General features: G+C 46.6%; 1 protein-coding gene across 1 annotated transcript in view; it reads right to left on the bottom strand.

Annotated features, from left to right (window-relative positions):
* NPHS1 (NPHS1 adhesion molecule, nephrin) overlaps nt 1-14,503 on the bottom strand; it is a 48,333-nt gene extending 33,830 nt beyond the window's left edge. Inside the window, exons 1-9 of the mRNA XM_083454749.1 lie at nt 14,122-14,503; nt 11,466-11,580; nt 9,940-10,143; nt 8,415-8,537; nt 7,232-7,363; nt 4,492-4,573; nt 3,400-3,503; nt 2,129-2,250; nt 175-346 (exon numbers count right to left, since the gene is read on the bottom strand). Coding sequence (XP_083310875.1) covers nt 175-346; nt 2,129-2,250; nt 3,400-3,503; nt 4,492-4,573; nt 7,232-7,363; nt 8,415-8,537; nt 9,940-10,143; nt 11,466-11,526 — 1,000 coding nt within the window. The 5' untranslated portion in view covers nt 11,527-11,580; nt 14,122-14,503. The remainder of the gene's footprint in view (nt 1-174; nt 347-2,128; nt 2,251-3,399; nt 3,504-4,491; nt 4,574-7,231; nt 7,364-8,414; nt 8,538-9,939; nt 10,144-11,465; nt 11,581-14,121) is intronic.
* Nucleotides 14,504-14,927: the final 424 nt, after the last annotated feature.

Below are 14,927 nucleotides of genomic sequence, written 5' to 3'. Positions count from 1 at the left end.
AAATGAGCATTTGCCTGCCCCCTCCCCAAGTCACCAAATATCTCCCTCTTCTATGGCGATGAGTGGTCCCAGGAAAGGAAGGGCAGGATATTCAGTCAAGTCCTGGTTGAAACAAGTCAACTTCATGACAAACTACCCAGGCATGTTTTGGGAAGGGACAGTCCCAACACTCACAGACCACGTGCAGAGTGATGCTGGCTTGCAGAGGAAGGGGCAAGACTTGGTTCAAGGCCTGGCAGCTGATTGTAGCCATGTTGTCTTCTGCTGTGATGCTGAGGCTGAGGGAACTCCGGGACAATTGGCCAGTGTCGTCCGTCTCCCAGTTCGTGGAAATCACTTCATCGTTCTGTAAGGCACAAGCCCATAGCTGAGATCCAGGGGGAAGAGCCTGGAAGCTGAAGGATGGGGACCTGACCAACCAGGGGGCGGTGTTGACAAGATAGGGGCGGGGCCTGGCAGTGCCCAGTATACCTGAAGGAGCATCTCCACCCCCATCGTTCAGTCCAAACATTGAGGTCCAGCTCCGAGGGCCTTCTGGCAGTTCCCTCACTGCGAGAATTGAGGTTACAGGGAACCAGGCAGAGGGCCTTCTTGGTAGTGGCACCCGCCCTGTGGAATGCTCTCCCATCAGATGTCAAGGAAATAGACAACTATCTGACTTTGAGAAGACATCTGAAGGCAAGCATGTTTAGGGAAGTTTTTAAAGTTTGATGTTTTATTGTGTTTTTAATATTCTGCTGGGAGCTGCCCAGAGTGGCTGGGGAAACTCAGACAGATGAGTGGGGTATAAATAAATTAGCAGTAGTAGTAGTATGCCAGGATAGAAGCAGAGGACAGAAGCAGTAGGCAGTCAGAAACATCTGGCTGGCCCTAAGGCACCATGACTTCAGAGCTCAATGAGTACAGGGGCTGAGCAAATAGCAAATGTTCTCAAACCAAGCAGGGAAATAACCTGTTTTGGGCTCCCAGACTTCTTTCCTTCTTTCTCTTAGAGGCGAGGAGAAGGAGGATAGAGCCTAGAGCCCAGCAAACCTTGTAACACCATACACAAATTGGACAACATGTGGCTTGCTGCCGCCATTCATAAAACCTCTATGACCATCACTGGAAAACATCAGGGATGTTGGAAGCTGCTTTCTAGTGCTTGTAAGACTCCTGGTCTATCTAGCTATACCCCTTGGAGCAGCCAGTCCAGAGTTTCAGGCAGGGGTCTTTCCTGTAGAAGTCTAGCATTGAATCTTGGGTCTTCTGTGTGAACGCCATGTGCTCTGTGGCTCTTCCTCAGTAGAACAGCCACCATGTGGAGCAACTGCCATAGGCAGGCTGTTTCAAACCATGTGAGAGTCGCAATACATCGAGCAATCCTTAGCTGCTTTGTCACCAATGAATATACATGAACATTCCAACTGATGAGAGGGAAGGGCAAATCGCAAAACGTTGAGCTACTGCTATAAAGAAGGGAGAAAGGAAAGAGAAACACAGAGGGGAGGCTGGGGTGCTGAAAGAGAAGAAGACCCACCAGGAACAAGGATGGAGGAGGCAGGGAAGAAGACCAGGTGACTGGAAAAAAAGATGGAGGCTGCAGCAAGTCAAGGAGAAGGTAGAAGAGGCCAAGGGCTAAAAGACAGACAGAGTGGATTGAGGAATGCAGGAAGAGATCAAAGAGAACAGAAAGCTGAGCTAAAACTCCACACCAGATAATGGGACAGGAAGGGCTGTACTGTTGCTGATGTAGCAGAAGGGGAATTGTGGGGTCATAACACATAGCCTGTCAGAAAATCTGGCTGCAGGTCCCTCACTGGCTGCTAACAGAATAATTACCACCAGGTGGCACTCACTGCAACGTTTTTGCATTTACAGCCTAGAAGTCACAGAAATGTCCACCCAAATGTTAAGGAGAGCAGGGGTCATGGTCTGCTGTACAATATCTCAAGCTCCAGACACCTGGGGGAGGATCTGGGCTTTCTCCAGTAGCAAATGATTTGTCGTCCCGCCCACACAAAAAGAAAAGAATTGTGCACACACGAAAACGGCTCTCCTCTCCCCAGAGCTCAATGGGGCGGGTGGGACTCAACTCAGCAAACAAGACAGTACAAAAAGACTAGCGCCTCAAAGTTCCCCCACTCACCTTTAGCCATTGCAGGGTAGCCAGTGGGTTCCCACTCAAAGAAATACAGGTCAGCTCTATCTTGTCCTTGGCTTTTACTGTGGGGCCATCGTATCCCTTGATGAAAGGTGGCTGTGGTGGGACTGTCAAAGAGAGAAGAATGATACGGCTGAAACTCAAAGGAAAGGAGGTCCCTAAGGCCACCAGTTCCTGTTTACCTACAGCAACCTTCCTTTTCCATAGGGGTGGAGAGGTGATAAGGAATGAGGAGGTGGAGGAGGAAGAGAGATCACCCAGGGCAGTTGCAATAAAAGGCAACAGTGTGACACAGTGGTTAGAGTGTCAGGCTAGGGCCTAACTGCAGTTTCCAGGGCAAGCGCAAGGGAAGTCTCGCATAGAATGCATTGCAGTAATCCAGTCTTGAAGTCACCAGTGCATCAACTACGGTAGCCAAGCTCTCCCTGTTCAGGAATGGTCAAAGATGTCATCCCCATTGACCATTATGCTTGACCGCTGGCCAGACTGGCCGGGGCAGATGGGAGCTGGAGTCCAGTAACATCTAGAGGCCAGAGATTCTGCACCTTTGCTCTAAATCAGCCAAAGGCTACTGAGTTATCATTGTCAAAATGATAGGGCAAAAGCTGGGGCGCAAGTCTGTTTTGAATGACAGGCGCTGATCCACAGAGGAAACTAAACACACCCAAATCAAACAGGCTGTTTGCAAGGACTTAGGAGGATGGTGTTTGCCTGGCCAGGTTGACCAGACCTTAAAGATTTAGGTGACATCCACACCATTATCTTCAAGTGCATTTAAAGCACATGTATTCCTACAAACAAATCCTGTGAATTGTAGTTTGTCGAGGGTGCTGTGAATTGTAGCTCTGTGAACGGTAAACTACAGTTGCCAGGATTCTTTGGGGGAAGACGTGTGCTTTAAAAGTGTGGTGTGGATTGGACCCCAGCTGATACGAGCTATTTCCATCACAAGCTGACCTTGTCTTTTTTTTAAAAGAACCTTAAAAAAAAAAACCCAAACCTACCCTTTAATTATCTCATACTTTCCCTTGTCCATTTGCTCTGTTATCGTCTCTTGTTTCTTCTGCCTTTTATTGCAGCTGCCCTGGGTGATCTCTCGCTTCCTCCTCCACCTCCTCATTCCTTATCCTTTTGTGTTTGTTTTTTTATTAGGAAAGAAATAACAGTTTCCTTGGGCACTTAGTGGCGATTATGCTGACGGTTACCTTTAGCCCTGGAAAAGGGAAAGGTCTGACCAAGCATTCTGAGTGACTTACACAGGATATTCATGGTGAAGCTGACAACAACTGGGATTAAGGCAACTGGGTTAGAAGCTGCGCACGTCAGCCGTTGCCTGTTGTCTGAGCTCTGGGGAGTGATCCTGGAAGAAAGCAGAGGAGGAGACCACAGGAGCGATTCAAAGCTAGTAATTGTTTTTTTTGGGGGGGGGGGGCTCTGGTTTGGTTCACACAAACCTACATCATTTGCACTTTCCAACGGAATACACAAATCCAAACTGCAGCTGCCTTAGAAATTCTCACTTCTCCTAATTTGGAAATACAGTTGTCCAGCTAAAGAATGGGTGCAAAAATGGGTCTAACCAGGGGCAAATGTGTGCATCAAAATGCATAAGTTAGTGAAAACGGCATGCAAAAATGCAGGGGAAATTGCTTTGCAAAAAATGTGTTGATTAGGGAACATTTGCATGCAAAAATGTGTATCTGGGGAGAATATTTTTTTTAATATAAACTGATGAGGAAAGATGGCAAACTGAAATTAAGATTGGAAAAACGAGAAGGTGAGAGAAACCACAAGGGAAGGATTTATTCTTCCCCAGCTTTCCTCTCCTTTGGCCCCTACTCTGCATGTAACCCTCTCCACATTCCTTCAGATTTTTGACTTCCACTGTAGAGCAGCCTTTACAAAAAAGATAAAGGACCCCTGGATGGTTTAGTCCAGTCAAAGATGACTATGGCGTTGCAGCGCTCATCTTGCTTTCAGGCCGAGGGAGACAGTGTTTGTCCACAGACAGCTTTCTGGGTCATGTGGCCAGCATGACTAAACCACTTCTGGTGCAACGGAACACCGTGACGGAAACCAGAGCACACGGACGTGCTATTTACCTTCCCGCCACAGTGGTACCTATTTATCTACTTGCACTGGCATGCTTTTGAACTGCTAGGTTGGCAGGAGCTGGGACAGAGCAACGGGAGCTCACTCCGCCATGGGGATTTGAACTGCCGACCTTCTGATTGGCAAGCCCAAGAGGCTCAGTGGTTTAGACCAGAGCGCCACCCGCATCCCAGGGCAGCCCTGCATAAAGGCAACTGGGGGCTAGCGCTATAGAGCTCCTTCCATGCTCTTCGCACCTCAGCATTGCCTCTGTGCTGAAGAGCTTGTCTTTGGAGCCAGGTTGGATGCTGGATGACACAGCTGTCACTTCCTTGTCACCTGGGGAGAAAGGGAAGATTGGTAAGGGGGATGCTAATTCCATGGCCTAGTCAACCTTCCACATACCCCCATGGTAGCCCTCAAAAATACCCTCCCACCCCACCCCGCCAAGACTAGCACAGTATGAAGCAAGCGAATTCCGAGGGACCCCATGCTAGGAAGGGGAAAAACTGGCCTAAATTAGCTGGGTGCCCAAGGTGAGACCCTAGAATGGTACCTCCCTTCCCTACTAATAAACATGCCTCTGAAAACCAGCTTGCAGGAGAAGGCCGCTATTATGCTCAGGAACTGCTTGAGGGCTTGCCAGAGGCAACTGTGAGAACACAATGCAGGACTTAGATCTGATCTAGCAGGGCTCTGATTATGAGGCAGGGGCCAGAGCTTAGTGGGAGAGCGTCTGCTGTGCAGGCAGATGGTCCCAGCCTCAATCACTGTTATTTCCAGATTGCACAGGGAATTTCTCTTTGCCAGGAACCCTAGAACTCCACAGCCAGGCAGTGTGGCTAGTACTGAGCCACGTGTACCAATGGTCTGAATCAGAACAAGGCAGCTTCCTAAGTTCTAAGCACAGATCACCATCTTCCATGCTCTGGCACAGTTCCAGGACATTTCAATGACAGCTTGTGCAACAGAATTTCTATTGGGATAAGAGGGTCCAATTACCTAATGAAATTCTTTCCTATGCAGTGTGAGCAGCGTTTAACTAGTGAGTCTTGATTAGAGAGTAGACTTTACCTGTTGCAATTACACAGAGAGAGATGCGTGTAGGGAAAGGGGGAGTTGTTTATTGTGGGAAATACATAACTCAGATAGAAAGGTTTCTAGTTCTAGAATGTGGCATATATCCAGCCTCATTTAGCCAACTTACTTCACTCTAATGGATGCATGAAGGGGTTAAGACCACAGAGTAAGCTGTCCTGCCAGGCTTAGCTAGGTTACACACCCTCACTTTGGGAGGTAGGGTTACCAAACTCTTTGTTCTTTTTCTTCCACCATGTGAACCCTTCTAATAAGGATATCTAAGCTGAATATTCCAAGCCATCTTTGTGCTTCTATACAAATAACTTAGAAGCATTTCCCACTTTTTGAAACTAAGTTGTACTGCTTGTCTTTTCTTGTTGCTGTATGGAAAAACACATGAATCTGACCTTTGAAGAGTAAGTAAACTATTTTTAACTTACCAATCGTGTGGTTTCTTTCTATGCTAAGGGAAAAGCGGAGCTTTGGAAGAAACTTAGAAGGGGGTATTTTAAAGGTCTAGCAGCCAATATTTCCACGCTTTACTTTGCTGAATGTGATTTTAAATCTCTGCTGGGGCTCTCTCACCAAAGAGTACTTGCCCCAAACCCTGGATCTAAGCACCCAGAGAATTTTCCTTCTGTTTTATGATGTCTAGTATGTTCCCCTTAAACAAACAACAACAACCTAACTAGTCTAGAAAACAAGGCATCCATGCTTGCTCATCTACTCTCTCAGAGTATAGTAAAAGATGACTTCTCCTCTTGAGGTCCAAGAATCAGTGGGAAGAGGAGGAGGAAGCTGTAAACAGGATGCAACTGAAGTCATGTCAGTCTAAACAACAAGAAGATAGAGAACTAAGCTGATAGGGTAAAGGTACACGGATAGTATGGGAATGTGACTCTCCCTCAGTCTATTTGTCTTAATCCAATGCAAAGCTCTCTTTTTATGAACTGAGTTGTACCCAAACTTCCATGGGCCAAAACTTGTCTTGCCATTTGCTCTGCTACTTTTAATGGCACCCCGACAAATCTGATTGTGTTATTTTAGAGACTTTAAAATGTCCGCCAATATTAATATTTATGGTTCTGATAGCACAAGATTACACCATGGTGAATGTATCTTCTCAGATCAGCTGATTGTATAAACAAACCGCTGCTGGTGTCTGGAGCTGGATCAAATGTATGTTGAAAGGCGGAGAAATGTTACATTTAAGTTTCTCTATAGTTTTATCTCTAGTTGACTAAGGAATTATTCATGCATGAGAATTCCTCATTATAACTGTGCAAAAGCTAGATTTCCTCCTCAATCAATGATGAATGCATTTGCACAGAGAGAGGCTAGAAAAGCATTTCCTAAATAAATAAAACATTCAGATTATATCTCAATGTTTTCTGGGTGGGTGCCGTATTTTGTTTATTATTATTATGGCCAGGGGGGCACAAAATGTGGAAGTGGCACAGGTCTCTCTGGACCTCGGAGCGGGCCTGTGAACCAGCCAGTGGAACCATTGTCCCAGAAACATCTCATTGCTCATTGAAAATGAGAGAAACTGGAGGATGATCCATTAGGGCAAATGGGCACTGCCCCACCAACCTCTGTCTGCCTTCACCCAAGCCCCACCTGCCTGCCGTCCTCTTTCTGCTCAGTCCAGAGAGTGGCACCCCCACCTCCTCCATCTTTCTGTTGCCCTTGTAGAACTCAGTGGGGAGAAGGATAGAGCAAATACTAGAATCAGTTGCCTCTGCCTGCCATGGGTTACAGCGCCACCTACTGGTTAGCCTCCCCACCCTACAAGTCACAAAGAGCACCAGAAACCGCTGGCAGGGAGCATGCCACAAAATCAGCCCCTGCCCCTCCCCTCCCAAAGAACAATCCCGCAACTTGTGGAAGGAACTAGGATTCATGCAACCTCCTCACCACTGCGGAAGGTGATCTCGGCCGCAGGCCGGGCATCTTCCACCTGGCAGTGCACCGTATATTCCATGCCAGCCACCCAGGTCACTGTGCTGTTGGCCTGGTACTCCCTAATGAGCGGCCTCTTGGGGGGAACTATAAGGAAAAGAAGTAAAGTGAAGAAGGGTGAGGTGCAGGTGCTTTTCTTCGCTCCACTTCCACCACCAGAAGCATCCTCCCCACATGTCAGACTTCAGGGAATTGGCCCCCGTGGTCCTAAATGAGCAGATCAAATGAAAGGAATTCTTCCCAGTTAGTTTCTTTAATAAACACAGCGAAGGACAAAAGAAAGCGTCAACCCAGAATGGTGGTGCTCCCAATTAAGGCTTACACTCCATCCGTCCCTATTAATCTATGTCACTCCTACGTCTTGTACTCTGAGCTTATACCCTCTGCGCTTTCTGCTCTGAATCTTTCTGAGCTCTTCTCGAACTTGGGCTGGGTGGAACAATGCTGTCCAGAGGCTGTGAATATGTTAACTCTCTCTCTTCCAGTGTTTCTTCTCCTAGCTGTTCCCCATCCAGTATTTCCCAACTTCTGCCTTCTGAACTATGCCCTTCTGCAAACCGCTGTTCCAAATCTAGACTGTCTAAACTAGGAAGATTCAGGAGCAGGAGCAGGGTGAAAGGGGGGCTCCCACCATTCCTCCTCAGTGCAGCAATCCTCAACACGGTCCCTGACACCACACAGCACTTTCATAGCTAAAACCATTGTGTGCAAAGGGTTAATGCCGATTCAGTCAGATCAGGGGACCCTTTTCAGCTCAGGGGCCAAATTCTCTTGGGATCAACCTTCCAGGGTCTGCATACCAGTTCAGATGCAGAAGTGGGCAGAGCATTGGATGTGACGCTTCTCTTGTCCAATAGGCTTCATTCCAGCAATGCGAAACACAAAGGTTTCTATGGGCGTGCGCACAGACACAGGCCCATGCACCACACATCTCTCCCTCCTTCTCCCAAGCAAGAAAGAGGCATTGTCACAGTGCAAGGCAGGCAAAAGAACCCAGAGAGGGTGTGGCCTCTGGGAAAGGGTGTGGTCCGCAGAGAGTCACATGGCTGTTTCTCAACCAATTCTGGAAGAGGGAACACAAATGAATTGATTAGGAGAGGGGCCGACCGTGAGCTCCCAGATTCCTTCTGGCACTTACTCAGCACAGAGAGCAGCACACTGCGAGAGATGATGCCTCTGCTTTTCTCTGAGGGTCCCACCTGGCACTCGTACGTGGCATCGTCTTCCAGTTGGCTCCTTGTTATTTGCAGGTTAAACTTGCCTGAAGTATCAAAAGGTAAGGGCAAGTCGAAATGATATTTCCCCCCATGTTTGGTTCAAAATATTCTCATTCTGGGACACATTCTCCAATCCTGCTTTGCTCTTGCTAGTTATCCGGCTCCTGGCACCGTCACCCATCCAAGCGGGTTCTCCAATCCTCTCCCAGCTCTTTCACTATACAGAGCACACACGGGTTGTGAACGTGATCCATGTGGAATGCCCGCAGCGTTCACAACCCACAGCTGTGCGTCTGCACACGCGCAGGTTGCGATTCAGTGCTTCCGAGCATGCACAACTGCTCAAACCCGGAAGTAACCTGTTCCGGTACTTCCGGGTTTCGGTGGTCCATAACCTGAAAAAACGCAACCTGAAGCATCTGGTATGACTGTACTGTGTCACCTTCTCCATAATTATTAATACGCTGGTGCTGTTCTTCCTAATGCAGGATTTGGTGTCCTAAAAATGCCATTTATCAGTTATTTCAGAAGCACCAAGTTTCGGCTTCATTTCAGTTTTGTTTTATTTAAATAAAGAAATTGCTACCGCTTCCCCTCTTAAAAAAATCCTACATGATTCCACAGGAAGAACACTTAAGTCAATATCATAACCATTTAAATCCTCTCCAAAAAAAAAAAACCAACCCAAAAAAATTTAAAACAGTAGGATGGCAGTGGACGAAGCAATATATCTTAGCACCAATGGAATGTACAGCATCAGCACGTTCATACAAACCTAATGTGAGGAGTTTTTTTTTTTTTTTCCAGTTTCACCACAATTCCTCCCAACATACATCTTAGTCAGTTCCAGTCTTTCCTCCAGAACCTGACAAATGTCCCCATCACTCCTATCGTGGGTCTGTGTTCCCTAATATAAATCACAAATATATTCCTAGCTCTCATGATTGCTGGCAAAGACTGGAGAGGTCTCCATGCTTTTTCCCTTCCCTTCCTTCCTTGGCAATTTTCTTGAAATTATTTGAAAACCTTATTCACAAAAATAGAGCTGAAGCAGTGTTGCAAAGCAGAACCAGACGTCGGAGGACCAGGAATCTGTGGCCCTCTAAATCAGGGGTGCACAACCTGCAACCCTCCAGTAGTTTCTGGACTACAGCTCCCATCAGCCCCAGCCAGCACAGCCAGTGATCAAGGATGATGGGAGGTATAGTCCAACAACATCTGGAAGGCCACAGGTTGTGCACCCCTGCTCTAGATGTTGTTGGACCCCAGCTCCCATCAGCCCCAGCCAACATGGCCAGGAATGATGGGTGTTGTAGTCTAGCAACTTCTGGAAGGCCACAGATTTCGCAGGCCAGCCCTAATTGATAGTGGCAGCTAGTTGGAAGTGGCAGCTTGATGGAAACTAGTTCCAATGACCCTGACACAAAAAACCTGGAGAATTCTCACCTTGGCTAGGATCTCTCACCATGCTGTAGCGTGGGAACCTAGGGATGTCCTGGTTGGGTCCCAACAAAAGCCCATCCTTCACCCACTGCACAATGCCAGATAGGTTGTCCACCTCACACCTTAGCAGAGCTGTTTCCCCTTCATGGACGGTGACGTTATCCGGCTCCACACGGAAGGCCTGTTGAAGGTTCTCAGCACAGCAACCTAGGAGATCCACAATATGAATGATGGCCAACAGTTATGCTCATTCAAAGTCTGCCTATTTCCTCCAAGCCAACTACATGTAAATGTCCACTTCCCTGAAACTCAGCAAAGAAAAGGGAGGCTATCAGAGAACAGCTCAAATGCAACTACACCCTTCCAAACAGGTGGCTGTCCAGTCGGTGCCTCAACACCTCCAAGCAAAAGAGAGCCCACCGCCTCCTACAGCAGCCTCTGTTCCACTCTCAAACAGCTCTTGCTGTTGGGAAATTTCCCCTCATCTTTAGCTGAAATCTACTTCCTTGAAATTTCTATCCATTGGTTCTAGCCAAGGCTGCTTGATATTTAAAGACGCTTGTCATGGGGAAGGGTGGCAGGTCATGGTAGAGTATCTGCTATACATACAGAAGGTCCCACATCCAATCCCTGGCATCTCCAAGAAGGGCTGAAAACATCCCCTGTGTGAAAATCCCCTGCCAGTCAGTGCAGACAATGCTGGACTCGCTGGACCAGTTGTCTAACTCAGTATAAATCAGCATCCTTTGTTCCTCCCCTAATCTTCTTTTCTCCAGGTGAAACATGTCCAGCTCCTTCAAGCATTCTTCAAAGAACTTGGTTTCCAGACCCATCACCATTCCAGCCACCCTCCTCTGGACTTCTCAAGTTCCTCAATGCCCTTATTAAAATGTGGTGACCAGAACTGGATGCAGTACTCTAGATGCATCCTGTCCAGCTCAGAATCGGGTGCAATTATTACTTCCAAAGATCTGTACACAAGATCTGGGTAACAGATGCATTGATACCCCTTTGGAACTGCACCCCATCCTTCCTTATATGACCCAGCTTGTTAGGAGCTCTAAGCTGTCATGTCCTACTGTGAAGGATTAGGGCTTTGGGGTATTTTATATTGTGTTTTAGGATGTAAAACTCAAGTTGTAAAATGCTTGCTTTTTGCTTTAAAGGCTTACTTGCACAGGATGGTCAAAAGTGCACAGGAAGGTTAAAAGTACAGGAGGGGTGGTTTGGCACAACCAAACCATTCTGCCCAATATTGAGACTGAACCAGTTAAGTCCAGCAGGTTATTTAGTGGAGATAGCCAGAGAATAATCAATATATCCACTTGGTAGCAATGGTGAAGTGAAAAGGAAGGAGGGGTTGGTGTCCTTCCATTTCCTCTCACAAGGCAGGTTACAGCCCATGCCACCTCACCTGCTTAGACCCTTCCTGGAGTCATGTGACTGGCCTCTGGGCAAAACAGAACAGCAGACCAGATAGATCATTGGTCTGGGCCAGCAGTGCTCCTCTTAAGTTCTGTATGTCTCACCTTGGTTGATCAGGTTGAGGAGGAGACGGATGAGCAGGACGCCCAGGCCCCAGGACACCATTCCTACCTGCTGTCACTCTGGAAGTAAGAATCAGGGTCTCGGGGTCTTGTAAACCTGCAAGCAATCATCACAGAGACGGTTGTGAGAGATGAAGGTAAGGGATGGTGATGGGGCCATTGGCACCCTTACCCTCATGCGAGCCCTTGTGGATGATGTTAGACTTAAATATGAAGGAGCAAAAGACTTTTTAAGAACATAAGGAGATCATCTGGGAGATCATCATTGTGCTGGATCATCCAGTCAGTGATGCACGTAGGTAATTTAAGGCTCTGTACTTAATGGTGTAGCAGCAGAGGTAGGCTCTTTAGAGAGTGATGTATACTATTGCTTTACTTGCTTCAAAATGTGGTTTTGCTGCATTTGGGTGCCCTCCTGCTCATTCCGCAGAGCAAGGCCCTGGTTTCCTGCCCCCAATGTCCTTTCCTAACAGCACCACTGCATCGAGTCCTAAAAATATAAAAAGATCCCTGCTGGATCAAAACAAAGATCACCTAGTTTGGCACCCTGTTTCCCATAGTGACTGCCCAGGTGCCTCTGAAATACCCATCCATCAACTGGTACCCAGAGGCATAATGCCTACGATAATGGAGGTAATATACAGCCCTCGCGACTAGCAGCCTCATCCTCCATGAATTTATCTAACTGAAGTCAATGAGCTACATCACAGGTTAGCGGACTCCATGGCTCAAATGTGCGTTGTGTAAAGAAGTGCTTCCAGCATTCAGCTTCAGTGCATGGCCCTGGATTCTAGTATCATGACAGAGGGGAGGAAACGTCTCTCTGTCCATTTCTCCACATCACACAATCCGTGCCATTGTCGTGGGCCAGGGGTCAGCTTCACCTGCTGAGCAGCAGCCTGAAGGGGAGAAGCTGGAATGGCTCCACCTGCAACTGATCAGCCTTCAAGAACAGCATCTTCAGCTCCTTTGTTGTTGTACTGATGAGAAACAGGGTACTGATGAGAAACAGCTGGCTTCAGCCTTCTTAAATGGAGCTCTCAGCAGCACTCAGATGCTGGAAACAATGCCTGTGGTTCCAGGCCCTACCTTGCTGCTTCTTCCTCTACATCTGGACCCTTGACTCAGTGGTCACCTGGATTCCCTGACCTCAGGGCTGTTTGACTTCATATGTGGATTCTGCTCTCAGGCAAGTGTTCCTTAGAGACTTCTAGCCCCAGCTTGCTCAGCAACGGGACTCGATGGGGCCACAACAGCCATTGGTGACCTGGTTTTTTGTTAAATTACTCCCATCAGTTGTCTTTTTTCCCAAACTTAAAAGTCTCAAACATTTAGCTTTCACTGTTGGGAAAGTATCAATAACTGGTTTTATTGAGAATTTTGACATTTTAGTTCATAGCTTTAGAGGTGCTGTGGTTCCTTTTTACAAAGAAGTGGTATATAAATGTTGAACAGCCATTAAAGCTTTTTCCTTCTTCTTTTTTGCAATGCCCAACCGTCAGATCTCCTTCTGCCCTCTCCAGAGCAACAGCGAACATCTGTTCCGACTTCTGCCCATCCAACAGTCAGAAGACAGCCATCATGTCTCCCTTTAATCTTCTCTTCCCCGAGCTAAACAATTATTTATCTTACTGCACAAGATTTATATACTGCTTGATTGCAGGAAACCCTCTAAGAGGTTACAATAAATATTTAAATTATCAATAAAAACCTTGAAAAACAATTAAACTCAACAGCATAAAAGATCAAGGCACATCAACATCTACATGTCTAGACAGGCTTGCCTAAATGAAAATGTTTTTCAGCATGAAATAGTAGAGTGAATGCACCTGCCTGGTGTCAACAGGCAGGGACTTCCAAAGTATAGATACTGCCACACTAAAATTTCTTACAGCTGAAAAGCGAGTGTCAAGTGATGCCTGTAACCGTGCCAGTTTGCTATATTGAAGCAGCCAGGTGGGTTTATATGGGGTAAGTAAACTGGTCCCCGGCTGCTAAGCAAGTCAACAGGTCCCTCCTCAAGTCATAGGATTTGGTTTCTATACCCAGCAACTATCCTGATTCCCCTCCCTGGAAACTCTAAAGTGCTTCAATGCTTTTAAAATGTGATGACCAGAACTGGATGCAATACTCTAGGTTCAGCCTGGCCAGCAAAGAAGAGTGCAGAACTATTACTTTTTGTTTTTTTAAAAAATAATATTTATTAAAAGTTTAAGAGTTACAGGGGGGGGGGGACACAAGAAAAAGAAGAGGAAAAAAATATAAGAAAAAAAGAAAAAAATATCAATAAATAAAAAGAGAACAAAAAACACAATACATCAAAACACAAAGAAAAAGAAAAACAATTTAAAACACATCCAATATTTATCCTTATCTTTCATTAACTTATTTCCTCGACCTCCTCACACCTCCCTTTTTTTGTATTCCAGTTTTAACTATATCTGCAAATCCTTTCCCTCTTTCACTGCTTTCTGTCATTTAATTATCTTAATTTATTTTAACATTATCTTACCATCAAAACCTTAAAATTTATTTATACTGAACTATTACTTTTTGCAGACTGGACATTAATGAAAGCACTGATCTCTCTCTCTCTCACACACACACACACACACACACACACCAACCATGATCTTACCTTGCTCCAAGTGCCCGGTGTCCAGAGATTGACTCTTCTGAACCTCTCCTGAAGTAGGACTGCCGAGTCAGTGAGATGGCTGAGATGCCGGCGCTGGTCCCTCCTCCACAGCTGCCTGCTAAGGAACCTGCCCCCTTCCATCACTTACGAGCACCTAAGGAAAACAAGCAGAGGCAAGGAATCCACCCCATTCTCCATGGAGGAGGCCTGGGAGGTGGCAGTGCTGACTCCACGATTTGGGTGGGTTCCATAGAATCCTGACTGGGGGGGGGGGGGCCTTAAACTGGAATACGCAGGGCATGTGAAATGAATTTCCTGGTCTTCTTGAATACTTTGTGCAAAATGGAAAACGTTAGAACAGAATGGAAATGATGGCACTACATACCAGTGGCCCTGATATTAGGGGTGGGAATCACTTTCTAACCTATTTTCCAGAAGCAACAGTGCCTGAATATACACACCACAAACAGTGACCTGTCTTTTGAACTTTTAACTCTACATTACCTCTCTGCAGTCTAAATTAGCCATTTTTCCTAGTAGGTCGGGGCTGTACTAAAGGGGCAGTGATTTCTGATCACATGAAGATCTTGCATTACCCAAACAGCATCTTCAGCTCCTTTGTTGTTGTTGTTGTTGTTGTTGTTCAGTCGTTTTGTTGTGTCCGACTCTTCGTGACCCCCTGGACCAGAGCACGCCAGGCACTCCTGTCTTCCACTGCCTCCCGCAGTTTGGTCAAACTCATGCTGGTAGCTTCGAGAACACTGTCCAACCATCTCGTCCTCTGTCGTCCCCTTCTCCTTGTACCC

The sequence above is a fragment of the Podarcis tiliguerta genome, assembly GCF_965153285.1.
Source record: "Podarcis tiliguerta genome assembly, chromosome: 8".
NCBI lineage: Eukaryota > Metazoa > Chordata > Lepidosauria > Squamata > Lacertidae > Podarcis > Podarcis tiliguerta.
Note: the sequence above shows the minus strand (reverse complement) of the source record. Positions and strands in the feature narration are given on the sequence as shown.